Raw genomic sequence first — 26,264 nt, 5'->3', positions numbered from 1 at the left:
TGGCGCTACCGGCGCTCCGGCCGGGCCGGCGATGGATGGAATTTGCCAAATTCGCACATATTCAAGTTATTTTCGTGGCCTATCTTTTTAAGTTTGAGGTTTTTTAGAATAGAAATTGAACCCTCGGCTTCGGACCTTGGTTGAGTTACCAAGACACTCTCGGGTGGAGCTAAAATTTCGTCCAAACCCTCGCCTGTCGGCTCGGGTTTGGACTGTATTTTAGCTCCACCCTCGAGTGTCTTGGTAACTCAACCAAGGTCCTCCGCCTCGGGTTCAATTCCTTAACTCAAGTTTAACCACCGCTGAATAATATATGCGCTATGCATTCCTCTTGACATGATAGGACCGTATAGATAATATACTCATCTAAGAGTGTCTAAAATTCCAATTGTCCACAAGATTATACAGATTTTTCATCGATTCTATAATAGATATATTTATATCATACTATATAGATTCTAGCGAGACGATAGATGTCGCCGAGCATGTGTCCACACCCAAACTATAGGCTAAATTCTGCTCAGCTTCCACGCTCACACGGTCACATAAATGGTCGGATCGAAATCTGAAATCAAATAATACCGTGATAAAAATACAAAATTGAATACATGGCTTGGTTCAGATACTGCGATTATAACAATCACAATTTCTGGCTAGGCCTACTGTATTTCTGATGAGGAATGGACAGAAATGCATCCTACCAAGGAAATTTCATAGAAACTTCTTGATAATATCATGAAGCTATGTTCCCTTCATGATCATACCCAGGCCTTAAAAACACAGTTGTTGATGGAAAGGGGAAAATTAAACTTCAACTTCTATGAATTCATCGGACCTTGTTTTGAATCAATCCAGAAAAGGACACTCTGTTGTAGTTATCGGCATTTTCCGTCCTGCCATCTTTTTGACAATCAGCGATCAATCTAGCTTCTTCTGTGATATGGTTGGCTCAATCAGAATCTTTCAATAAACCCCCTTCTTTCTACAGTCTTTGGTTCAAAAATCATTAAATGTTTTCTTCGTAGGCGCTGTTAGTTGAGAAACCAAACCTACCAGTTGCTTCGATGTCGCTGCCAGAGTTCTTTACTTACATGTTTGTTTCATCCATTCCCTCCATACTGATAGTCGTAGTGTCCCTAAAGCAGCGCCGAGTTGACTGTTCATTATTCCTCAGTAAACTCTTTTCCTCCTTTTTGGACTTTTCGTTTAAGTGATTCTCACGCATGTATTTCTTTCCTGGAGTGCAAATTGATATCAAAGTATTGTTAGACTTGCAAAACCTAAAATATTGAAAATGAAGAATAATGCGGTGGCAAACTAATGACCTTTTATGCTTCCATGATGACCCGGTCATCTTTGACCTTAGCATTAGCATTACTGCGCCTATTGTGTCCCATACCCTCGGTCTTGCGATGGCTGTCCGATCACTATCTTACCATCTTAATTAGTTTACACTACATTTTATAGAGAAATCAATGACGCACTCTGACTCTCATTCTCACTTTCAATGAAAAGCGTTAATGGATAACAGTTACCTCTAGAAAGCCGTATCAGCCAGATTGCGAGAATGATAACAACGCAAAACAACAGCACTAACGCTCCACCAGTCCCACCGATTATGTAATTGAAGTTGAACTGATTATTTGCTGCCATTTTTCCAACCTCGGTGCTGCTTTTGGTACTGGCTAGCATTGTTCCAACCTCGGTGCTGCTACTGGTACTGGCTAAGGTGGTCGTTGTTTGGTAACTTTTGTAACCTATCGAAAAAGGAAAATATCACCGCACTGCTCAAGAACGACTTGCAACAATAATGCGATGAAACTTAAATGCGTGGAATGTCACTTTAACGTTAATACACTGTGTGCACTCGTTCTAGTATTCATCAACTATAAAAAAATGCCTCAAATCCTGCATCCTGATCCTCATGTTCTTTACTCCCTTTAAACGTATTGCCAGCCTCACCTGAAATGGCTATGAGACAAGACCACTAATGAATATTCATAGGTTGGAGGGTCCAGGCCTATCTATTAGACGAGTGCATGTTTTTTACTCTCAAGTACATATTTGGAGAGGTATTGAAAAAATATTTGTTGTGGCAAGTCTACAGATATAAAGAAATTATTTGATGAAAAAATTAATTTCGAATTTTGCTAATTGGGTAATAGGGGGCGTGTTTTGAGTTTTTTCTGCCAGTTGGCTGAAAAGAGTGGAAATATCAAAGTCTGTCTAATTTGTCGATTAAAAAAAAAATTCCGTGGTCAATCACCATTTTATTTTTCACCATTTACTTGCCCGACTGTCCGGAATAACATAATCTAAATTTCAGATTCACAACACCACGCGTTCTTTGATGCGTCGCGGTCAAACATTGACAATTTAACTGCTAAAAGGCTTAAAAAATCAATTGTGGTCTTGTCTCCTATACATGCTTTGTCAAGTTTCAATCGCAATATCTCCCTTATCATTCAGTTCATTCAATCAAAGTAATACTTGATAGAGTTTGAGATAGTGATCTTCTGTCGAGGATGTGGCCTTGCAAAAAGATATAGGCCACAGGAGTTTCGCCGACAAGACGACAAAGGTCCTACAGCTTATCATTATGAGATCCAGGTTTTTGATACTCCTACGTCGCATGAAATATCGAGGAGGGGAGTAAATTGAAAACCACTGTTTATACCTAGTCTATTGCAGTGTTGGTGGTGTGTACTGCTCGAGAGCAGAAAACAGGTTAAAGGGGCCATCGGGTGATCTAAAAAACGTCCCGCTTTTTGATACGAATAACTTAAAGCAAAGATTAATCTATGCTTGATGTTATAACTCGATCCGTTATTTCCCGATTACTGTCATCCTGAGATCAGGCTTTTTTACACCTACGTCATAAACAAAATATCGGGCGGGGTATATATTCATTGAAAACCACTTAACTGGTTATGCCAGGATGGATTACTGTATGGTGTTAGCTGTCAAAAAATCCACATGTATCATATCATTAAAACTTACCATCGCACCCCATGACATGGCAAACTCTACTACTGAGGCTGCAAGGGATACTGCAGGACCGACACTGCTCTATGGCTGCTTCATAATATTCCCCTCGTTCGCAACGCCCTTTGCCTCGTTTTCGTCTCTGCCGCATAGGAAGTTCATCGACGTTGACATCATTTACATGTACTGCCTCACGGTTGCTTCTGGTACTTGCAGCAGTTGTTGCTTCGTAATCTATCGAACGGGGAAATCTTTACACCTCGCGGCACTGCTAGACGACTTGCAAATTAACAATGTAGGCCTACTGATAATTTAATGGGTTGAATGTCACTTCAGTGTTACCAAGCATCCTCTTGCAAGCACGGCCTACAACACGACTTCTCCTACGCATCTTTCCATGAGGGAGTATAAGTATGTATCGAATGAAATTGCCTGATATTTCCAGGATGGTTACAAAGCAAAGATTACTCTATGCTTGATGTTATTACTTGATCCGTTATTTCCCGATTACTGTCATCCTGAGATCAGGCTTTTTTACACCTTCGACATCTACAAAATATCGGGCGGGGTATATATTCATTGAAAACAACTTAACTGATTTTGCCAGGATGGATTACTGTATGATGTTAGCTGTCCAAAAAGTCACATGTGTCATATTATTAAAACTTACCATCACAACCCATGACGTGGCAAACTCTCCTGCTGAGCGCACAAGGGATACTGCAGGACCGACACTGCTCTATGGCTGCTTCATAATATTCCCCTCGTTCGCAACGCCCTTTGCCTCGTTTTCGACTCTGCCGCATAGGATGTTCATCGACGTTGACATCATTTACATGTACTGCCTCACGGTTGCTTCTGGTACTTGCAGCAGTTGTTGCTTCGTAATCTATCGAACGGGGAAATCTTTACACCTCGCGGCACTGCTAGACGACTTGCAAATTAACAATGTAGGCCTACTGATAATTTAATGGGTTGAATGTCACTGCAGTGTTACCAAGCATCCTCTTGCAAGCAGGGCCTACAACACGACTTCTCCTTACGCATGTTTCCATGAGGGAGAATAAGTATGTATGGATTGAAATGGCCTGATATTTTCAGGATGGTTACCCAGAAGTATTAATGTAGCAGGAAGGGGTGGGCGTTGGTGGTTTCTGAGCGTGAGGGGGTATAGTGGTGTCTGTTGATTGTTCTTTATGAGAGACTAGGCATGATGCTTTAAGAGAGACTAGGCATGATGCCAGTCTAGGCATGATGCCAGTCTCTCTTAAAGTACAGTCAACAGACATGTGGTTTCAGTATTAGGTCTTTCATTGTAGCAATGAGAAAATGTAAGCAATTTTGGTTAGGTCCGTCATTCGTTATCACCAAGTAGCTTCTAGAGTGACACCACTCTCTTGATAACAGCGGCCGCCTCAGCGCCACCACGCGGAGCATACTTCCTCATCGAGTTTTCCCAGAATGGTGCATATCGCGCGAAGCTACTCAACCTAAGACCATTAGGCCCCTCGAGTCATTAGCATAATCTAATCTTAACTCCAGCTCGAGGTAATCTTGCGCAGTGTTTCTTCGGCCCAGATACATTGTGGTGGAAAACGTTGGGTGACCTTGCGTAAATTGCCTGAAGTTGCTTCCAGGGTATCTTAAGTATGATCTACTGCACTTCAGAATTGGATCTCCCAAAATACCTTTTATACGCATTGCGAGGAAAACGTGACGTCATTTTGGCCATTCTTCAAACCGCACGCCCTCCCTCTCCGTAAAACTTCCTGAGATGGTGTGAAGTGGGAGGGCGCACAATGGGAACCACACTGCCGCGATGTTAATAGTTTCTATTTATAGAATTCAGCGGTAGAGATTTTAAGCACGGAAAGGTACTCAATGGATTTTACCCAGGAATGTTTTCAAGCCGAGAGAAACATCTGATTTAAGTACTGCGCTTATTAGATTTCATGTTCATGACGAAGATTGGCCTAAAACGTGGACGAAAAAGTGCATTATCGAGTGTTGGAGAGGTCACGTGATTGGACGAGAAACCTGAGCGAAAACAATACTTATAATTACAATACTCATAATTACAAACTGGAACTATGCCTTCTGAAGCATACAAAATAGAACAATAAATGTAATGTTTTACTATCCATTATAGCCTAGTCTCAGTCACAGTCAACAGACACCACTATACCCCCTCACGCTCAGAAACCACAAACGCCCACCCCTTCCTGCTACCTTAATACATGTACTTCTGGATGTTATAATTCATTGTGCCGTCTGGTTAATCAACAAGTGTCGATCGTATGAGCCGATGTTAAATGAGTGTAAATCTATCGATCCGTTCCTTCCCGATTATAATGTTAGCTGTATCAAAAATCGACATAGTCATATCATAAAAACTTACCAGCACATCCCATGGCACGGCAGGCTTTTCTGTCAATTCTGCAGGGGTATACGCATGAACGGCATTGCTTTATAGCCATTGCGTAATATTGCCCTGGTGGGCAATGAGTAGGCCTATTGAGTCCGTCTTCTTCCTCGCAGCTTACGATGTTCGCCGACGTTGTTATTAGAATTATAAATAGCATTACTGTGGCTATTATATCCATGCTTGATAACCTCGCAGCCCGGTCTCAAAAAAGGATATGATTGTTTCCTCGCCCTGTCATCATCTTATAAACACTGGCAAATGGCATCGACATCCTAATATTATACTGTTTCGGCCTCTACCCAGGCAATATTTCACAGGCCGACAACAACGGAATTCACCTAGGTTAAGCCTACTGAAACGAGGCCGGCACTACGAGCCAGAGTTATGCCAAGATAGATAATTATCTATCTAGATAATTATCATAGGCATAACATTAGATAATTATCTATCTAGATAATTATCTAGATAATTATCTAGATAATAACATTAGATAATTATCTAACACTAGATAATTGACATCCTAACACTTGGCATAACATTAGATAATTATCTAACACTAGATAATTATCTAACACTAGATAATTATCTATCTTGGCATAACATTAGATAATTATCTATCTAGACTAATTATCTATGATTATTTGGGTCAAGAGACAAATTCATGAAATCATAACACTGGAATAACAACATCAAGGAGGAGCCAAAGACTATGATTGATTACCCAAATATCTTGACGCTCTCTCGACCAATCATAGATTCATCATAATTATGATATATAGCTTAATATTATTAACCCTAGCTATTGGCCTGTACATTCTTGCTTTACTCTCTGGGAGTATTACAGGTACGAGCTGCAGCTATTCAGCTCAGGACTAATATTCATAGTTTGCCATCTCTGCCAGCTAGGTACCCATTTACTGGGTGGAGAGAAGCAAGTAGGGTTAAGTGCCTTGCTCAAAGACACAAAGACGAAACAGCAGTGACCCTTCCGAGAATCGAACCTACGACCTACTGATTATGAGCCGGGTGCTCTAACCACTGCGCCACTGATCTTCCCTGAAACCGTGAAAGATCTAAGTTGTGTAATTTCTACGAAATTTCCCGACGGTGTTATTCAGGGAGATGAATATAGCCATGAACAAGGTCATTTTTTGAGAACATGTCTGCCCACATCGTGACATAACCAGTGGTTTTCAATATACCGGTAACGCCTACCGCCCAACACTTATCGAAGAAATAAAACTGACATTCAGGTTCCATTTATCAGAGGGATCAGTGGCAGGGTGGTTAGAGCGCCGAGCTTATAACCAGGAGGTCGTGAAAACTGTTAATAAATTAAAAGCACCTTTGACTCATTACCCGATAGGTGATTTTTTTCTCCAACATGCCGAGTGCCTTTCTGTGACCTTTGTTAACGTATTGGTCGCTTTCGGCAGAGGAGGACAAGCAGGTCTGCCTCTTCCTTGCACCGGAAATCATCGTTTTTTCATACTAAAATAAAAAGGATATTTCTGAAACCTAAAAGACTGATTCATTTTAAACATTATTTGTGGTTAAAGTCTCATGGCACTGATTTCTTGAATTTGCAACCACACTCATCTTGGGCTGCCTTATAGGATCTTACTGTTCCATTGTTCATGGCAGACCCCGAATCGATAATAATGAATAGTAGGCCTATCTGTGAAAAACAATTTCGTTTTCACGATCTTTTTCGACTTAATCTAACTTTTAACTTGTGACACTTCAGTAAGTACCTCTTCATCTTAAGTGTATCATATTTCGAGATTGTTGCCCTAGGCCTATTTGACCTGATTGGATTGGTCTTCCACGTGACCCCAAAACCGGCACAACCAGATGGGCAAAATGCCATGATTGTCATACTCGAATAATCCATATCTTTATTTTGCCGTCTGACCCAAACCAGACAAAACCACAACAGATCAGGTGATCTGGATGAAATTGGCAACCTCTTTAATACTGCTCTGCTGGCTACCACATCATGCTCATCAAAGCCCACGGGCCCGCCAATACCCCAATACTGCAACCAGGAAAGTTTTTGCAGGCGTTTTAATTTTGCGGTCCGACCTAAATCACAAAATTGACGAGCACAAAATTTCACGTAGCTCTCGTACATGGCTCAACAAAATATACATCCGCAAAATATTAAGTTTTGCGGTGAAATCTTGGCAACCGCAAATATCTTCCAGGTTACAGTAGTCCTTCCTGATGTAAAAATGTTGTCTCGGTTCAAACAGGAACAATCCTTTCGCTAAAATTGGGACATCGGTTGTTTTGTGTCCTCAAATTCTAGCAAAACAGAATTGTGACCATGACCAGAACTGAACAGAATAACACCAAACAATTGCAGTACAGTTTAAAACAATCTTGTTAACTTTTTTTTCGTAATGAATAACTTAAACACACTTGCATGACTATGACAAGTGGACAATGACAATGATAAAGCACCTACATCTCGTACAAAAAAACTCTCCTAACAATGACCTGTCTTACAAAGCAAAATTACAATATTAGGCATCTTATATTACAATGATTCAGAATTTGGGCAAAACTACTTTACACATTTTCCAAATAGTATACAATAACTAAACATAAAGCTCCAAAGTTTAAAGGGACACCTTGGGCATGAGGTATGTTGGTTTTTCATACAAGAATGACTTCCAGCAGGACCGAAATGTCGCCAAACAGGATCATTGAAAAATCTTTGAACTGCAATAAACAATGCTAGAATGGGGTGTATAAACCAAAGGCCTGCCTGAAATTCACAATCCACGTTCAAAACTGCCTCGCAACACCGGCAAAGATCAGTTTTAGTGATCATCATTGCTGTGATACTTTAAGTGGCGGCGCATGGTGGCAAGCAAAGGCATTATCCTCCAGGCCAGGTAAATCCCACGCCCAAGTTGTCCCTTCAAGCATATTCACCCCAAACTGAAAGGACTCGTGATTTCCTTTCCTATGGCACAAAACTGCAGTTTTACACCGCATGATTCTTACTCGTTGTCTAAGGGTTGAAGGCAAAAACCCTTTAGTTGAAGTAATCCTGTCAGTGGCATCACACCCAAATGTCAATCTTCAGGCACCAAACTTTTCAACGTAGAGCTGTGTGCTGAATTTTTGCATTGTTTGGGGCACTACAGACTGTCTCAACACCATTAAGTACTTAGCTCGTTTTGGCGCGTCTCTTTCAAATAGGCCTATTACACGTAAGGCGACCCTCAACCGGTTAAATAGCATTGATACAGTATTATCAATATTTTTTATCACCAGCAGGTCCAGTGGAGCCTCCTTTAGAAGACACCTCTTAATTAAGGACACTAGTTTTGTTCACAAAGTGGTTGTTTCCATTCAATTTGACCCCTCTAATCAGAACAACTCTCTATAAAGGACAGCACTTGCCAGGCCCATTAGTATTCTTAATAGAGAGGTTCTGCTGTACATCTGAATTGTTCAAATTGATTCAAAACAAAAAGCTGCACACAATGCATCCCTCAGAGATCTTCAACATCCAACGACGAACATCACTGCACAAGCGGATGAAGGAAAACTAGGATAAGACACTCAATCACCGACGGTCCTAGGTTCCATTTTGCCTTTTACAGGACGTCGCCATCTGAACTCTCCGCATCAGTGGAGGTGACATTCACGCCCTCCATTTCGTATACACTCTCGTGTTTCGCCAGGATTCGGAGGAGGGGCCGCAATTTCAACCACCACTGCTCCAGTGGGAGACGATGCCTAAAAAAGAGATCAGTTCACCAATCTTAAAGGGGTACGCCATTCGTAATTACTTGTGGTCCAGTTAAATAGAAATCCACTAATACACAATGCCGTAGTACAGTCATTGTGAATACAAATTTGTTTAAACTTGGTATTCATAGTATTTGTATATCAGTCTACACAATGGCAATGTTGTAATTTATATCTAGTATGCATTTCCGCAATTGGAAGTTTTTACAAATTCAAAATTTTTAATGAACGGCGTAGGCCTTTAACAAAAATTCTTCGACGGCCCGTCAAATTTATTATGGATTCCATCCATGGATCGATGATGGGCCCAAAGTAGATACGACCATGGGTTCCATCCATGGATCTATGATGGGGATTCTCCATCATAGAACGTCGATGATAAATTGCCGTCATAGATCCACATCCATGGATACTTTTGCCTGTGTTTATGAGAACAGTGGAACTTACTTCCAATCTGTCTGCTTCTTTAGTTCTTTCATTGGGGTGAATTTTGACGCCCTACGCACCAACCCGAGAAGACAGGCAGTTTCCTCATCATCACAGAATACAGAACCTAAAGCAGCAAATACATGTAAGACATCGATATTCATCTCTTCAAGGAAAGAGCATCTTGACCAACAAGGTTAATACAACGAAACAGATAATGCATGCCTCTCGACTCCAAGGGCTATGACGATGTATGCAATCTCCAGGCATCTTTCATGTCCTCACAAGCACGGAGCATGATTCCTTATCCATCAAAGCTATGGTGCTTGACATACATTCTCCCCATGTTTTAACCAGGGGTAGTGGTATTGTCTCCAAGTGTTCAGGGGTGGTGGAAGGAGAGACTGTTGATTGATCGATAACCGGCACCAAGAATTTGGAATGCCTTAAAATTGAACATGTTGTTCCATTTTTAAATGGAACAAACGTCGATGACTCACTCACCATCCATATTTTAAATGGAACAATTTATTTTAAGTGAAGTCAAGTCGAGTCAGTATAATTTTGATGACACACTAACACATAATGGTCAGGCACTAGGCCTACCTAGAACCTCGCATAAGCAGAAATGATGTCATACATCTGGGATTTCACTATAAATCATCCGGAATAATAGCTTAACACGGCTTTTGAACGTAAAGATTGACACATGACACACTCACCATCTGGCTTCTCGTACTGCTGAATTTGTGTCATGACACGCTCCACCGCCTTGGCCGCCAGTTTCGTGCCCATGTTACGATCGAACGGCGTCGGCACTCCGCCCTGGAAAAAAGAGAAGATGTACTCATACAGGGACACTATAGGCGGCTGCTAAGTAGGCAAGATAAAGTTACACAATGTCGCCAATAGGGGTCTTTCCAATCTTAAAGTGCGTCAAAACTATTCCCGCTTGTACAATGATTGTATTTAGTGCTGAATCTAACATGACCCAGTGCCCTTACTGTGTATGTCAGTCACCTGAAGATTGCCAATTTAACCCCTCTGCTCCTGCCTATAGTCCCACTTTTCCCTAACTCAGTGTAGCGGCAGAATGAGCTATAGGCCCATATAATAGCCACCTGGTAGGCGTGAACGAGCTGCCATCTTGAAGCGTCATCAACATGATCAACCAACGCTTGGATCCAACTTTAGTCTGCACCCATGCCTAAGATCTGTCTGGCACAGTTGGATCTCCAGGGGTCAGAGCTCCAGCCAGCGTAGCCCTTAGGGTCACAGGGAGGACACCAGGTGGCGTGCGTAAATCACAAATTCTACAATTTACGCAGTGGCATTGTATTGTTTATTTTCATTATGATATCAAACTACAAAACGTTAAAGATGTCACTGCGTCTTTGAGGCACGAACCTGTTGCATGTGGCCCAGAACGTTCTTTCTACAACTGAAAACACCTTTTCCCTCCTCTGAGTAAAGTTGCTGGATAAAGTCGGTGGTATAGTTGTCGTTAGCATACTCATTTCTGAAATCACAACAGGTTATGTCAAGAATTGAAAAAGACTAGTCGTTACTAATTCTTAGTTATGGACCATTTAGAGGAAGAAATGTGTAACTTTATGATGGAGTCGAAGTCTTTGTGGAATTCGTACACCTAAGTATGCACGGTAGACTAACATATCAGTCTGACGTCCGGACGACGCAAGGTGCTATGATGCATCAAACATTACGACATTGCCGAAAAAGACGCCATAGAGATTTACCCCGTAGGCATAATCCCAAGTTTAGAGGATTGAAAGTCCCTTTTTCAAGAAATTCAAGTTTTCTTTAGTGAATAAGCCAAATCAAAGAAGTTCTAGAAATTCAAGGAAGCCAGCTTACCTCAAAATGAGACCTCTCTGTACTCCATCCTCTATCTTGGCCTTCAAATGCACTACATCGCCCTGAAGAAATTAGAATAAATACTTTGTAAACAATGGAAAAGTACATACTTATTTTTAAGACTACGACAATCTCTTTAGAAGGGACAGTAGTTTTGGTCCCAAAGAATAAATACTTTGTAAACAATGGAAAAGTACATACTTATCTTTAAGACTACGACAATCTCTTTAGAAGGGACAGTAGTTTCAGTCCCAAATGGGTCAACTCTATACCATGTGACTTCTGTAATCGAGATTTCTTCTTATAAAGGGCATCATTTCTCGCTCGCAAGGGTGTCCTTGATAGAGAGGTTCTACTCTAACTGTAGTATCCGGTGAGAACACTGAAAACCAAAAACCTACGCACCTGCATGTCCTTGATAGAGAAATGTTCCTCGAAGATGTAGGCCTGGTCAGCCCCTCCAGCGAGTCCAGAGAGGGTGGCTAAATAGCCACAGTAGCCCCCCATGGTCTCCACGATGAACACACGTCGCTTCGATCCGGTGGCCGATTGTTTGATTCGGTCGCAAATCTGAAATGAAGATGAACATTTAGATTTCGGCCAACGGGGTATCATATTCATGGTCTCGACGACATACAAGTGATTTGTTTGCCGCAGGTCATATTTTCATTGTAAACGGTTGAATTTTCCTGCCACGAAACTTTGACGATTTGCTCATTTCCACACAGTGACAGATTATCGTCGCATTTGCTGCCAAAATTTCATGGTTAATGCACTCCATGTAAATAGGGTTGAAATTTTGCGCGTTCATTTCTGCGTTCGATGATGCATGTTTACTTCATAATTGTCTTAAATCGATTTTCTCGAAACACAGGTGTCATGAAAGATACAGAAATTGACAAGGTGTTCAAACACAGCTGTGACTCAAGACATTTTTCGATGTGATTCGTCACATGTTCCGCTGTCTAAAATAAAGTAGCAAGACTGACTTAGTGCAAAGTATCGGTCGTATGGTTCAATTTGACCTCTCGAATCAGGACACCTCTCTATTAAGAACAGAACTTGTCAGTCCCAAGGATGTCCTTAATAAAGAGGTTCTATTGTACTTACGTCGGTGATTTCATTGAGAGCTGTATCCGCGCCGACGGAGAAATCAGATCCTGGCACATTGTTGCTGATCGTCGACGGGACGACGACCATCGGGATACAGAATTCTTCAAAGTCTTTACGGAATTCATACATTTCCAGTACGGATTTGTATGCCTGTAGAGAGAAGAAAAATCATTTTCATTTCACAATTTAAATTTACCGGTACCTTATTTTATTTATTTATTCATCTATTTATTTATTAACTTTCTCTACAGGGCAGGGTTTTGGCAGGGTATAGTTACCCTGGCCAACACTCCGAATAGACCGGGCGGCCTGGATCCCATCTTGGCTGGGGAAAAGTTTAACTGCAAAATAGCTAGCATTACCCATCCTGGACTTGGACAGAGTGCAGACTGCAGTGCTGCCATCTCATTTTTTCAGGCATAACTAACAAATTTCTTTTTAATTAGGGACCGAGGTGAATGATAGAACTTGGGACAAATTTGACATTAGGGATTACTGCAACACCCGGTAAATACTGGCTACAGTAGGTAAAGAGTTAAAACCAAAAGGCCCTGCATGTACTTTATTGACCTTAAAAGTGCAAAATAATGGTTTGAGCAACCAAAAGTGCTAGGGACCTTTGCCATTGTCTTATGTCACTGGGAGATTCCATCAAGTTTTCACCAAGGCCAGCTGTCGTAAGCCACTGCATGTAAAGAACCCTAAAATGGCTGTGAAATTTTGTACCTCGAAACCACCGACCACAATCAACGCATGGATATTGTGCTTTTTGATATGCTCTGCTACTTTCTCTGCTCCCAGATCTTTGACCGTTGTCCTAGACGTGCCCATCATGGAGCCTCCCTTGCTTGCCCACATGTGTACTGTCGACCACCCCAGAGGCTTGACCTGGAAAAGCAACAAGACATTTTCGTTAATTATGTGCATTATCGTTTAAAAAAGTAAAGTTTAATTATTTGTCATTGAGAATCAAGTCCCATGCAAAAAAATGGCCAGGGCCATTGTGCTCACCTCATGTGGAGGAAAGATGGATAAAGAGCATGGTATTGTGTCATGTAGTGTTAGGTTTGATGTAGGTCCAAGCAATTACAATTTCCCCAAAATGGCCAATTTACAGTACATTCGACCTCTGTGATCTTGAAAAGTAGGTCAAATCAAAGAAGACCCGGGTGACACATTGAATGGTTGTTAGAATTAGATGTACCTATGATATAAAATTGGTGCCAATCGGGCAAGTCATTACTAGGAATAATGGCATTTTGAAGAATTTAGGATTTGGCCCCCTCCCTGGAGGTCAAACGGCAAATCAGATGGCACCAAACTTCAGTACCTGAGATCACCTGACCAAGGGGTACATGTGTACTTAATTTGTGATCAATAGTCATTGCAGTTAAGAAACGTGCCATAGTTACGGCCTGACGGCGAATTTACGCCATTTGACCTCTGTGACCTTTACAAGAAGGTCAAATTAAAAACCTGTGTGACATATACTGTATGGTGGTTAGATGTACCCATGATATCAAATTGGTGGCAATCGGGCAAGAAGTTAAGGAATAATCACATTTTTAAGGTTTTTGGATTTTGCCCCCTGGTGGTCAAGTGGTGAATCATATTGGACCAAACTTCGGTCCCTGAGATCACCTGACTAAGGGGTAAATGTGTACCAAATTTGGTATCAATAGTCATTGCAGTTTAGAAACGTGCCATCGTTACATCCTAACGGCCAATTTACACCATTTGACCTCTGTGACCTTGAAAAGGAGGTCAAATCAAAAACCCGGAGGATATATGATGCACCTTTGCTAGAAGTACCTACCATATTTTTTTCAAAATTTCCTGACTACTATTAAGGGAGATATTGCATATTTTCACTTTTAACGTTTGGCCCCCTGGTGGCCAAACCATGAAACGAATCGGATTGAAACTTGGTCTCCAAGGTGTCATTACATAAGGGTACATGTGTACCAAGTTTCAACTCAATAGCTCTAACAGTTACGAAACGTGCCCTGCTAACGGACGACGGACGACGACGACGACGACGACGACGACGACGACGACGACGACGACGACGACGACGACGGACGACGGACGCCACGGTATGGGATAAGCTCACCTCTGCTAAGAGGTGAGCTAAAAACCATCTCCCTGGCCATATCAGACAGTATCAGTTCCATAGCCTTCACGAACAAGTCGTATTGATCAAATGCAATATTAGTTTCATCGTATCATTTCTGGCACAAGAGTTTGATTTCGTATCCCTTGCAGTCAAAATCAAACATGACAACTTCCTAAGGGCACAGATAGTTTGGCACTCGCTCTTCTATAGGCACTACCATTGAAACTTGTAAACATAAATAAAGGGACCCCCTCCTTTGAGCACTGGTATGCTAAAGAGTAAGCAGATTAGAGCTGCACTGCTCTACATTAAATACTGTGGCGCAGTGAGCATTCAAAAGACCAAGAAACAGAGTGGACATCGGGTCTCATATGGCTATATGGACCTATTCATGTTTGGCTGGCCATTCATGGGCCCATTTCCTAAACTTACATTGTCACTGACAAGCCCGTCCAAGCCTCCGTAGATCCCCTTCATTCCATAACCTTCGAACAATCCAACCCTGACAGCGGCCCGGATGACTGCGTTCATACCGCAAGCTGGAGCACCGATGTTCATAAGCCCAATATTGTGTTTGTACTGAAAAGAATTCAAGAGATGTTGAAAATAGGTTTCAGGTTGCTGGCTCAATGACAACTGACATGCTAAGACCAGGGTGAAATTCTAAAACACCTCAGTTACAATGTTTCATTTCTATAATGGATTTTGTAATTTTTAGCTTTATTTTGACCACAGAGGTTTTGGTGAGGCAACCTTGAAGTATAAGTACCTCTAGAGTCCGAATTTTGGGAGCAGTTTGGAATGACTCGTCAAGAACTGATGTATGCAAAACACTGTGCACATTTCGTAAGAAACAGACCCCTTTGACATTTCAGAAAATTCACGGCAACCACATTCCATGCTACATGTACACTTTGTTCAGTCTTTACAATCAAATTTATTGGCACAACCTGGCTGGTTTGAAGTGATAAACTGCTCTAAGACTTGGTGCCTCGTACTGTTGTAGCCATGCAGGAAAATAGGGTGCCCGTTGCGCGGTTGGGGGTCAAATTGTCACAATGACGACGACTGCCATAGCAGCGCAGAGGTGCAGGAAGAAGTACATGTAGACGTGATGTGTCAACAAAGAGGAACTAGCATGATTTACAATGTCCAACCACTGCCACAGGGATATCCATGAGACAGTGACCCAACACTGACCTAAGAACTTCTTGCAGTGCAAAACTACACCAAGAAAGTGAAACGCTGACTAAGTTTACTACATCCGGCACTCCGGAACACAACAGACCTCACACTGTGAACCGTGAAATTTTCACAAGGGTAAACGTTGGCTTTTTTGCTCACTTTCAATAGGCAGTAGGCCAACTATCATGATTGTAGTCAAAACTTTTAAATAGGCATTACAGTTGAGATTTTGGCACTTTTAAAGTTCACATTGAAGGCGCATTTGCAAAAGAAAACATTGCGAAAAATTCATCGTTCACAGTTTGCAAATTCTAAACAAATTGATAATGCAATAACAACAAAGTCAAACAAAATAAGAACATTAACCCCCCCCCCCCCCCCCCACCCATGCATGAAGCGGAAACAAAATCTAAATCTTTCTCAATTGTCAACTTCACTAAGTTTCTAATACAACATTCTGGCCGCTGATCTAAGTAAAAGGACAACAAGGGTTCTGCTTATTCATGCAACTAGTTACATCTGTAGAGTAGTTCTGGGAAGGGGGATGCAGAGCTCTTCTGGGAAGGAGATGCGTCAAAATGTATATACACAAACTTCCTTCCAAACTTTTTTTGTACAGTCACCCTGTTATAATGAGAATTCATAAGTTTAGGCTCCCCCCCCCCGCAGTCATACAAGAAATGTGAATATTACAACTTAGAAAGCCAACACTGCTGTCTATTTTCATACTATTATGTGTGTCTATCAAGCAAGAATATCTAACATGTCTAAAAGATCATCACAAATGCCATGTTATCATTAGGATTACCTTCATATTCAGTGACGCATTCTGAATGTGGAAATGAAATTGTAAGACTCGTTTGTAAGGCTATTTTCTCCAAAGAAATGCATCTCGAAAATGGCCTATCGGCAACACTGTACGCTGTCATACTCGAGCACAAGATGAACACTTATCAAAACCAGATTCCACCAAAAGTCCACGTTGATGAAGACGCATCCTCCCTATATAGATAGAGGGCTTTAGAATAAGTCAGATCAGATGGAGTGCTTTTCCTAAAGTTGTAGTAGGCTGATGTGCTAGGTACATTATTAGGGACGACCCCACAGGACTTTCAGACATCACAGAATTTATACACAATCAAATACAACAAAATGACTTTGACGTTGGAAAGTCCTGACTGAGAAACTACTGCGTCACTCTTTCCATTTCATGACAATTTTCTTGACAACACAACACTCGTCTTTAGACTGAGAAGACTAAGTGACCTGCTCTGGCAAAAGTTGGCTCCAGCTCAATATTGAGAAAACATTTGAACTAACGCACAAGCTGCACTTTGAAATGATACATATGACAACGTGATATTGAAGTCGCCAAATTCAATTTGACAAAAGTTTGCTTGAAGGCATGTTACCTTTGTCGGAAAATCGTGAAATACCGCGCACACGAGCGTTCTAAATCGCTGCGACAAAACATCTCATCTGCAGATAATCACTGGGTTCCACAATGACTGTAAGTCGCAGCAATTTAACCGCTCGTCAGCAGGCCACCTCAGAGAAACCAAGTCGCTAAAATGGCTTACAAACCAGATGAGATTGTGTAAAAAGATCGACTTTGAATTCTTAAGACAATCACTTTACAATTTCCCTCTATCATTTTTTCCACTTTTTGTTACTTTTCCCGATTGCGACACGCTCCTACTTTTGCCAGAGGTCATAACGAGGCACAGCAAGCGAAGATGTCTTAAAGTGAAAATCACCCGCTAGGCAGGTCTCAATATGGAGGTCGAGATCAGTGCCTTCCCACAGATCCTTATACCTATACAGATAGAAATGTACACAAAGTGTGTCGTCTTCTACAGAGGTTTATCCGAACAAGGTTTTTATGAACAAGGATCTGTGACAAGTTGCTATTCTCAACCTCCCTAGTTTTATGCCCATTCATTTCCCGCACCTCAGTCAGTATCAGAGGGAGCATGAATGAAACTCCTAAGTTGATGCATGAGTCATTATTGTGGAATGTTGTGTTTCTGAATGGATTGGATCACTATTTGCGCACATGTTTAGCAGACAGAATCCAGCCAACTACTACATGTATAAGCATTCTTCTGCACTGGCATTTTGAACAGCGCGCTTGAACAGAAATCATTCTTGTGATAAGTTTGCCAAACTTAGGTATTTACATTACATTACTCTACATTACGTTACATTGAACAGGAAATGAGAGGACAATTTCCTGGGCGGTTAAAAATGTAGACTAAAAGCTGGCCAAGCGAAATTCACTTTAAGAGAAAACTGGTAAAGATATAATAGAATACTAAATATGACGAACTATAACGAGGTTATACCTGAAATCCCTGCAGAAAATGGAAAGAGGAAATTTTAAATATCGACAGATTTCAGATTTCGCAGGGTCCATTCACCACCTTTGCAAAAATTTGGACCATAGACGGCAAAATGATGGCCTCACGACAGTGCAACACCACTGACTCACACTGAGTCACACATTCATTCTATATTGCGTCATTTGGTATGTGACGTCACTGAGCGTAATGAGGTTGAACTGATGTCGACGTCATCAATTTGAGTCAAGGCCACACATTTTTCATGTCCAATATGGCAGCGATGACGTCATCTGCATGTCATGTAAAATGTATACATGATTTCTTCTTGTCATTGAGAACAAAGTGGCAAAGGTTAAGCCAGATAATTATTGAAAGATCGTTTTTAGTGAGTGCATCAAGAAATTTCTTTGGCCGTTTCTAATAAACATTTTAATTGAAAACCTTTTAATGAAAGAAGTCACTTACATTTAGTTTGACACAGTCCCCTTTTTTCTCTTGGGGACACTGTGTCTCTGGCAAGCAGAATGACCAGCGCATCATGCTTTCAGTGAAAAGAAATGGGCAACACCGGTAGGGAGGAACAATGGCTAAAAATTAATGGAAGTGCTCACCCGAGTCAAAACCAGAGCCTAAGTAAGTGTGCTGTTGACATAATATAGAATACAGTGGAACCTCCCTCAGTAGACACCTCTCTATCAAGGACACCCTCTCTATTAAGGACACTAGTTTTGGTCCAAAGTTAGTTGTTTCCAGTCAATTTCACCCCTCTAATCAAGACCCCTCTCTTTTAAATACAGTACTTGTCAGTCCCGAAGGTGTCCTTGATGGAAAAGTTCTACTCTGTAAGCAAAAGAAAGATACTGAGTTCTGCTTGAACTTGATACGTACCGGACAAACTGTTCCATCTGGGTTACACCCAGTTTCTGGTGGTTTGACCTTGGACAACTTCCGGTAGGTCTCAAGGTTGTTCATGAATGACTTTCCTCGAAGTTTCCAGGCCTTTTCAAACTCCTTCGCATCCATGGCCAGCTGGACAGCCTTAGTCTGGACAAAGATAGAAAGCAATAATCACAAATTGTAACTTTTAAAATACGCCTCACAAATATGGTAAACCTAGTGAACTTTCCAAAACTATGTTCAGATTTGCGTTCAGACTATTCATGGTGATATGTGTCAGGTTTGGCATTTGTCAAAGAGGTCTGCTCTTTGTGTTGACTCGTGGCTCATTATGATAGAAATGCCGTTATACACAATGGCGTAATGCATCACATATGCAAATTTGCTGAAACTTATAATTCATGGTATTTGTGTATCACTCTATGCAATAGCAATATTGAAACTTACATTCTTGGAAATTTTCAAATTCAATTATAAATTTTTAACAAACTGCAGGGCTTTTAAGGCCAGGACTACCTCAGAGTACTCGTTCAACAACCCTAGTTAATAGTTTACCTTCTCCACGCACTGCATGAGAGGTACCCTGACCGCCTGGTTCCCTTCGAGTGAGACTACACAAGCTGGGGTGTCCGGTTTGGCATCCATCAGAGCCAGGACTGCTTCAGCTCCCATTCGACAACCCTGTAATATCAAAATGATAAGATTTACATATCAACCAACCCGGGGAGCTTTTTACAATCAAGGTTAAACGCAAAGAAAAACAACCTGAGCACCCCAAGATGAGCACCACTTGTCTGGATGTGACCAAGGACTGTCACCCGAGTGTCATACTTACCAAGACACGGTCAAAGGCTGAAGGAGCACCACTTGTCTGGATGTGACCAAGGACAGTCACCCGAGTGCCATACTTACCAAGACACGGTCAAAGGCTGAAGGAGCACCACTTGTCTGGATGTGACCAAGGACAGTCACCCGAGTGTCATACTTACCAAGACACGGTCAAAGGCTGAAGGAGCACCACCCCTCTGGACGTGACCAAGGACAGTCACCCGAGTGTCGTATTTCAAACGTTTGGTTATCAGCTGAAAATGATGAAGTTACGTTTACAACTCCAAAAGAATACTAAGTTTTCCTACAATGAGATATCAGTCTATCAGTCACGCCTTCAGTTTACTATTTTAGACGCTCAAAGCAAAAAAGAAACATTTTGATGTAGTTCTTAGAAATGACCATTCCTTGCAAAATCATCCTCTAAAATGTTTATTTTTGGTCAAATTTCGAAAATGTAAATTTCTACAGAGAACTCAGGAATAGATCTTTCAATATCTGCCATTGAGATACGACCTTTTTACTATTTTAGGAGGAGAAAAATGTTCACATCCCGATTACTGCGGATACTAACCTCTTTCACATGGTCAGCAGTGATGGGTTTACACTCCCTGTCTATGGCACCCTCAGCTACAATGATGATGTTTAGCCTTTGACCCATTTTACGTTCCTAGAAAATCATAGAGTTGGGATAAGTTAGGTTATGAATTTATAATCAAGTTTTAAAACGAAAGAACTATGGTACTACATCATCTGCTTTTGATTACTATACTCATTTGGTTAACACTTTCAGCGCCATCCGACGTCATTTTACGTCTTGCAAGTTCACAGGGTTGAGCCATCCGACGTAATATTACGTCGCATTTTTAAATTTCCCGCTTTGTCTTCGAGGCGACTAGCAGCGCAGTATAGGGGAAAATAATTTAACTATACAGCGCTTGAGGTGATAGTATGATGTTCAGCCAATGTGCTATTTATAGCCAAGATCGTCTGCATTCGAATAGGCGCAATGGCGGGTCGAAGATTGATGACGGGGGCAGATGTAGCCGAGAGTATGCCAAAAAGCGGGCATTCGGAAAGACACCAGATATTACTGTTCTATGTGTGGGGTACCATTGTGCAAAATCAAGTGCTTTGCTGACTATCATTCATTCCTTCTATTGTTTTCATAATTTTGAAAAAGGGTAAAAAGGGGCGTAACCTTGGCCCCTGGGGGAAGTACGCTAAATATGGCTGGGCGCTGAAAGTGTTAAAGGCACACTAAGGTGCTGGAGTGCAATTCAGCACTTTAAATGGGCAAGGCCTACCTGCACCAAACTATGCCAAATACTATTTGGAGACCACCGATCCAACTCCCCAGCTCCTGTCATCACCTTCAAAATTGCGTCCCACGAAAACCCCGAATTTCCGTCACCTATTAGAACGTCTGTTTCTTCATGAAGAACTTGATTCAGATTCGGGGCTACATTCTTACCGTGGATAACTTGTTACAGAGGTCGTCTTCCCAGTCAACTGATGGCGGGCACTCGGGGATGAAGACATAGTCAGCTTCGGTGGCAATGGCGCCCACAAGTGCCAAATAACTGAAAAACAAAACGACGATACACTAAATAAAAGATCTTCAAATCAAAACCCGATCAGATCACTGCCTTGGTTTCTGATCCCCAGGATTTGATCCAAGTCACAAGATCGAACAAGTTGATTTTCTCCACCCGCAGAGAGCTCCAGACTGCAGGTTTAATCAATCATTCATCAATCAAAATGAAAGTGTTTATAGTGCCAGCATCCACGAAAGTGATCAGTGACACTTTACATTATACCCAGCAAAGAGATAGGTTTTTAAGTGACCCGCAAAGACAGGGGTGCCGTTTAGCGTCCGCAAGCTGATTGGCAGTCGCTTCCACAGCTTGAGAGTGACGCAAGAAAAGGCTCAGTCTCCAAAGGTCACCAACCTAGTCAGTGGCTGGTCAAAAAGGTTGAGATTTTCTACAAAAAAAAGTCTCGTGAGGCCGACATGGACGATGTGACTTCCGAGCTAGGGACAGCCTAAAAAGAAAATCATTCTCAGCATGAAATACCAAAGTCACATCCCAATTCCCCTCCATTGCCCAACACTTCCAACACTAATCCCCAGTGATGGCTAAAAGCTGCAGCAGATACAGTTAACCACTTTGACGATTGAATACAATGTACATACCCACAATGTCGGCCCATAACCTCCAGTACAAACGCCCGCTGATGGCTAGAAGCTGTTGTTGATATACAGTCCACCGCCTCGACGATGCGATGGAGGGCTGAGTCTGTGCCGATTGTCATGTCTGTCCCGCAGAAATCGTTGTCAATGGAGCCGACCAGACCGGCGATGTTCAAATGGCCACAGAGTTCACGCTTTTCCTTGTTAATATCACCTCAAAGAAATATATAATACACCCTTTTATCTACTACAAACCACCAAATTTTCATGGGATTTTATTTTTGCTAATTTTGGGAACAATTTCTATAAACGAAACATGGAAAAACTGAAAAAAATTGCACAATTGGCCAAAATAAAAATTATGAAATTTAATTTTTTAAGATATCTGACTCAAATTACAGCAGAACCTCTCTAATAAGGACACCCATAAAACTGAGAACTGCTGTGTGTTATGACGAGGTGTTCGGATTACCGAGGTCAAACTGAATGAAAGCTACCAATCTGTGACCAAAATCAGACAGTGTTCTTAAGGGGGTGTCCTTATAGAGAGGTGTCTGTTAAGACAGTTTCTTCTGTACCATTAACCAGCTACTGAGCGATATTACGCAACATAGAACTCGTTGGAGCCAGACAAGTAGTGTGGTGATTGCTGTCAATCATCTGTGGTAATTGATGTCAATCATCTGACATACCTCTGTTGAAAAGCTCGTCAAGGAGGTCGCCCCACTCCTGCCTAAACAAGTTTGCGCCAGTCAAACTTCCATCGCCGCCAATGACCACTAAGTTAGTGATGTTGTGATTGACGAGGTTCAGGGCAGCCTTCAGACGACCTTCCCGTTCGCGGAAATCTTTACACCTGGCACTGCCGATGACGGTTCCGCCCTGGAGTGAAAATTAAAGAAATATTTTTTAGTCTTTGGAAATTACTGTTTTGACTTAAAGGTGTAGGTAGTTCGTGTTCAGTGTCTTTACAGGTGGCTCAGGAAAATAGAGATACACAATGCACTAGTGCATTTATTATGCATGCAATTCCGCTGAAACTTGGTGTTTATGATAGTAGTACGGGTGTACCAGGAATTGATAAAGACTATCTTGATAGTACAGTACTCATATCTGTCTGCACAACAGCAATCAGTGTGTATTAACACAACAGAAATTTTCAAATTTTATTTATTTATTTTATTATTATTTTGAACATACAGAATAGGTCATCAAGATTTTTCAAAGTCAGTCAACAATATCTTGAGATCACTGAACATGACAGTGCCATGAATTGTAGAAATGAAAATGAATCTTCAACAAGGAAGTGAATTTTTTTGAGTTTTCTCTATTTATATAACGAAACCTTTGATGCTGAAAAAACATGACCTATTTTACAATCTAATGAGTGCATGTATATGACCAAACAAGGAACCAACTGAAGAGTTCTTTATTGTACTTTCTGTCGACGTGCAACCCTGGGACAATTTTGCTTTCATTTTAGCAGAAGGAAAACAAAAGTTGTCACCCGTACAGATGCATGGAGTTGGTAATGGTTTCAGTGTTAGAGCACCGGACAAGTTTTTCGGCCAACCGGAACGACACTGCTCAAATTAAGTCTAAAATGTGCCAAAATATGGTTGTGGCACTAGGGGAAAGAAGGTCAGCGGGGAGAACACAGCTGAAGTGTATACAGTATTTTTCTGTAAACAGGGCCGAGTCATGATATTCAAAATCAAGTTCAATTTCAAATTTCTGAATTAAGAACAGACACGAGAGAGAAGACCGGCCTTGGAGTTTATAGTATAGATTCAGAAACTTTCTGTCAGTCATACCCTCTGCATGATTCCTGAGACACTGGGCCAGCTGGCTTCCACAATGTTTTCTCCTCCATCAACCATACCCTGGTAGCCCTGTGAAAGAAAGAAGGTTGTTTTCGTTTAACCATTTTGTGCCACCGTTTTGAAGTTCGTAAACTGAATTTCTGCCCAGACATCGTTACATCATGACATGTGGTACTACAAAACTAATAACATTTACCTCAGAAAAAAACATCTGATATGTTTTGGGATACAAGGTAGGTCTTGCAACCTCCCTTCAGGAATGGAATTGACCCAATAACTGGAATACCACTACCAGGCCTCACAACCTTGGTTCAACAGATATAACATATGTGCAAGCATGCAGCATCACAGGTAGCATATCAGGGTTGTACAGTAGAACCTCTCTATTAAGGACACCCTTGGGACTGACAAGTGCTGTTCTTATTAGAGAGGTGTCCTAATTACAGAGGTCAAATTGAAAACAACCAATTTGGGACCAAAACTAGTGTCCTTAATAGAGAGGTTGTCCTTAAGAGAGAGGTTGTCCTTAATAGAGAGGTGTCCGCTATCAGACGTTCCACTGTATTTGGTTCAGACAAGTATAATTAGCATACACTTATTGTCCTAATCTTTAAGATACATGAATTTGGGGATGCCTTTTTTAGAATTGTGTCTGTCAAAGATACTGACAAAGTAGAAGTACTAAGCGAATGCTGAAGAATAAGAAAACTGCTTTACCAAAACATTTTGAGATGATCCCTTACCATAACATTAACGAGTGACCACCAACTGACCAAGTGATTTCTTACCTCTTTAATGAAGTAGACTCTACAACCGACGTAGATTCCAACTCTCACCACAGCCCGAACAGCAGAGTTCATGCCTGGAAAAGGTAAACATCACGACATCGTCAGAGCAATATAATTTTGATTAGTTGACAAAACAAACATGACAAGCAGGACATGTTTTTGTTAGTGGTTAAGAAGAGGATGTCTTCCCTCTGTCATGACACATGGTTGTTCTTCTCTCAATTTGACACTGACACAGTCGACAGGTGGATGTCATCATTTGACACTGAAAACTGACATTTCAGACAATGGGTGATATGAATAAAGACTAGCAAATGCTTTTACTCTGGTTTTGTACAGGAAGGCCTAGTGTAAATGTACATGGAGATTTAGATAAAAGCATTTGCTAGTCTTTATTCATATCACCCAATGTCATCCCTCTGTCATTTGACTTGTAGTTATTTTCTCCCACATCATTTGACCCCCGACATAACTGACAGTTGACAGTGACACATGTTGACATGTCAATGTCTTCTCCCTTGAACTGTGACAGCTGACAGGTGGATATCGTCTCCCCAAGGTCTGTCCAATCCAAATATCAGCCACGTGACAGGCAAATTTGACACGTTATTGTCTTTTCCTTTATCATTTGTCACTGGGCACTGATATTGCTGCCAGTTCACACTCCTCATTCGACACCAGCATAGTTGACATGATGTCTTCTCGCTCATCTTTGACACTGACAGTTGTCATACAGATGTTATTCTCTTAGCTCACATCATTTGACGCTGTCACTGACAAATGACACGTGGATATCTATTCTCCATTGTCGTACTTCGCTTCATCTTTGACTTCTACCTCCTCATACAACATGGGCTCATCCAACCCCCATCATCATTTGGCAATCTTGATTCTCAATCTGGAATCTGACAGCACGCCAGAGGCAGACTGAGTGACAGTTAAATCTTAGATCCCTAGGCCTATAACCTTAACAAGCATAAGGCCAAGCTACAGACTGCACATGAACGCATTAGCTCCTTACCGCAAAATAGAGGTCAAAGATAGCAATATGATAGAGCATTCTATCACGAAAACACAAGAAATCTAAAGAAATTGATGCAGATGTCAAAACTGTACAAAATGTACACAAACCTTGTGCATCACCACCGCTTGTGAAAACGGCGATGGCCTTCCCAGAATGGGTGCCTTTGGCAAGATATTTGCCCTCTCTTCCCGGGATAGACATGTTTGTTTCTGTGAATCTTCGCTGAAACACTCTCTGGTGAGGCTCAGTACACCCCGTACTTGCCATTTTTGGGTTGTAGGAGGGACTTTTGCAAGCCGATCAGAAAACGCTATCCACTCAACTTCTTCGACCTCTGCAGTTCCAGGTCAGCTGTGAGGTTCGGTGATTTCCGTGACCGGTTCCCGAACTTTACCGACTCAGTTGGCACTACTTTCACTCTGGAGAATTTCATAAAATACCTCAAAGTACATGTTTACCTTACAACGATGAATGA

The 26,264-nt window shown here is 41.5% G+C and overlaps 2 protein-coding genes across 3 annotated transcripts; both read right to left on the bottom strand.

Annotated features, from left to right (window-relative positions):
- Positions 1–447: 447 nt before the first annotated feature.
- LOC135503411 (uncharacterized) lies at positions 448–5,625 on the bottom strand. Its single transcript, XM_064796971.1, has 6 exons — positions 5,384–5,625; positions 3,656–3,874; positions 3,001–3,219; positions 1,536–1,757; positions 1,092–1,236; positions 448–565 (listed from the first exon to the last, which is right to left on the bottom strand). Exons 1-6 carry the CDS (start codon positions 5,586–5,588, stop codon positions 448–450), a joined length of 1,128 nt encoding a protein of 375 aa, XP_064653041.1. The 5' UTR covers positions 5,589–5,625.
- Positions 5,626–7,778: 2,153 nt separating this feature from the next.
- LOC135502863 (ATP-dependent 6-phosphofructokinase-like) lies at positions 7,779–26,137 on the bottom strand. 2 transcript variants are annotated; one of them, XM_064796014.1, is made up of 20 exons: positions 25,897–26,137; positions 24,766–24,839; positions 23,969–24,046; positions 22,847–23,036; positions 22,158–22,368; positions 21,435–21,543; positions 20,535–20,630; positions 20,122–20,214; positions 19,688–19,813; positions 19,124–19,279; positions 16,702–16,722; positions 15,141–15,287; positions 13,319–13,480; positions 12,590–12,742; positions 11,885–12,049; positions 11,480–11,541; positions 11,012–11,123; positions 10,327–10,429; positions 9,626–9,731; positions 7,779–9,166 (listed from the first exon to the last, which is right to left on the bottom strand). In XM_064796014.1, exons 1-20 carry the CDS (start codon positions 26,054–26,056, stop codon positions 9,025–9,027), a joined length of 2,466 nt encoding a protein of 821 aa, XP_064652084.1. In that variant the 5' UTR covers positions 26,057–26,137; the 3' UTR covers positions 7,779–9,024. The 2 variants fall into 2 exon arrangements, with proteins under 2 accessions (XP_064652084.1, XP_064652085.1); XM_064796015.1 differs by lacking the exon at positions 16,702–16,722.
- Between the last annotated feature and the right edge of the window lie 127 nt (positions 26,138–26,264).

Source organism: Lineus longissimus, chromosome 19, assembly GCF_910592395.1.
Source record: "Lineus longissimus chromosome 19, tnLinLong1.2, whole genome shotgun sequence".
NCBI classification, from domain to species: Eukaryota; Metazoa; Nemertea; class Pilidiophora; order Heteronemertea; family Lineidae; genus Lineus; species Lineus longissimus.
The sequence above is the reverse complement of the archived record's forward strand: the minus strand, read 5'-3'. Positions and strand labels throughout refer to the sequence as shown.

What these genes read in the sequence shown, in the direction of transcription:
- LOC135503411 (XM_064796971.1), bottom strand. Translation starts at nt 5,588, where the DNA reads ATGGATATAATAGCCACAGTAATGCTATTTATAATTCTAATAACAACG. An exon ending in CCACGTCATGGGTTGTGATG is followed by an intron (nt 3,220 to 3,655) that starts GTAAGTTTTAAT and finishes CCCGTTCGATAG; the next exon opens with ATTACGAAGCAACAACTGCT. An exon ending in CCATGTCATGGGGTGCGATG is followed by an intron (nt 1,758 to 3,000) that starts GTAAGTTTTAAT and finishes CTTTTTCGATAG; the next exon opens with GTTACAAAAGTTACCAAACA.
- LOC135502863 (XM_064796014.1), bottom strand. Translation starts at nt 26,056, where the DNA reads ATGGCAAGTACGGGGTGTACTGAGCCTCACCAGAGAGTGTTTCAGCGA. An exon ending in TCTCAGGAATCATGCAGAGG is followed by an intron (nt 23,037 to 23,968) that starts GTATGACTGACA and finishes TTTTCACTCCAG; the next exon opens with GGCGGAACCGTCATCGGCAG. An exon ending in CTGCTGACCATGTGAAAGAG is followed by an intron (nt 20,215 to 20,534) that starts GTTAGTATCCGC and finishes CATCATTTTCAG; the next exon opens with CTGATAACCAAACGTTTGAA.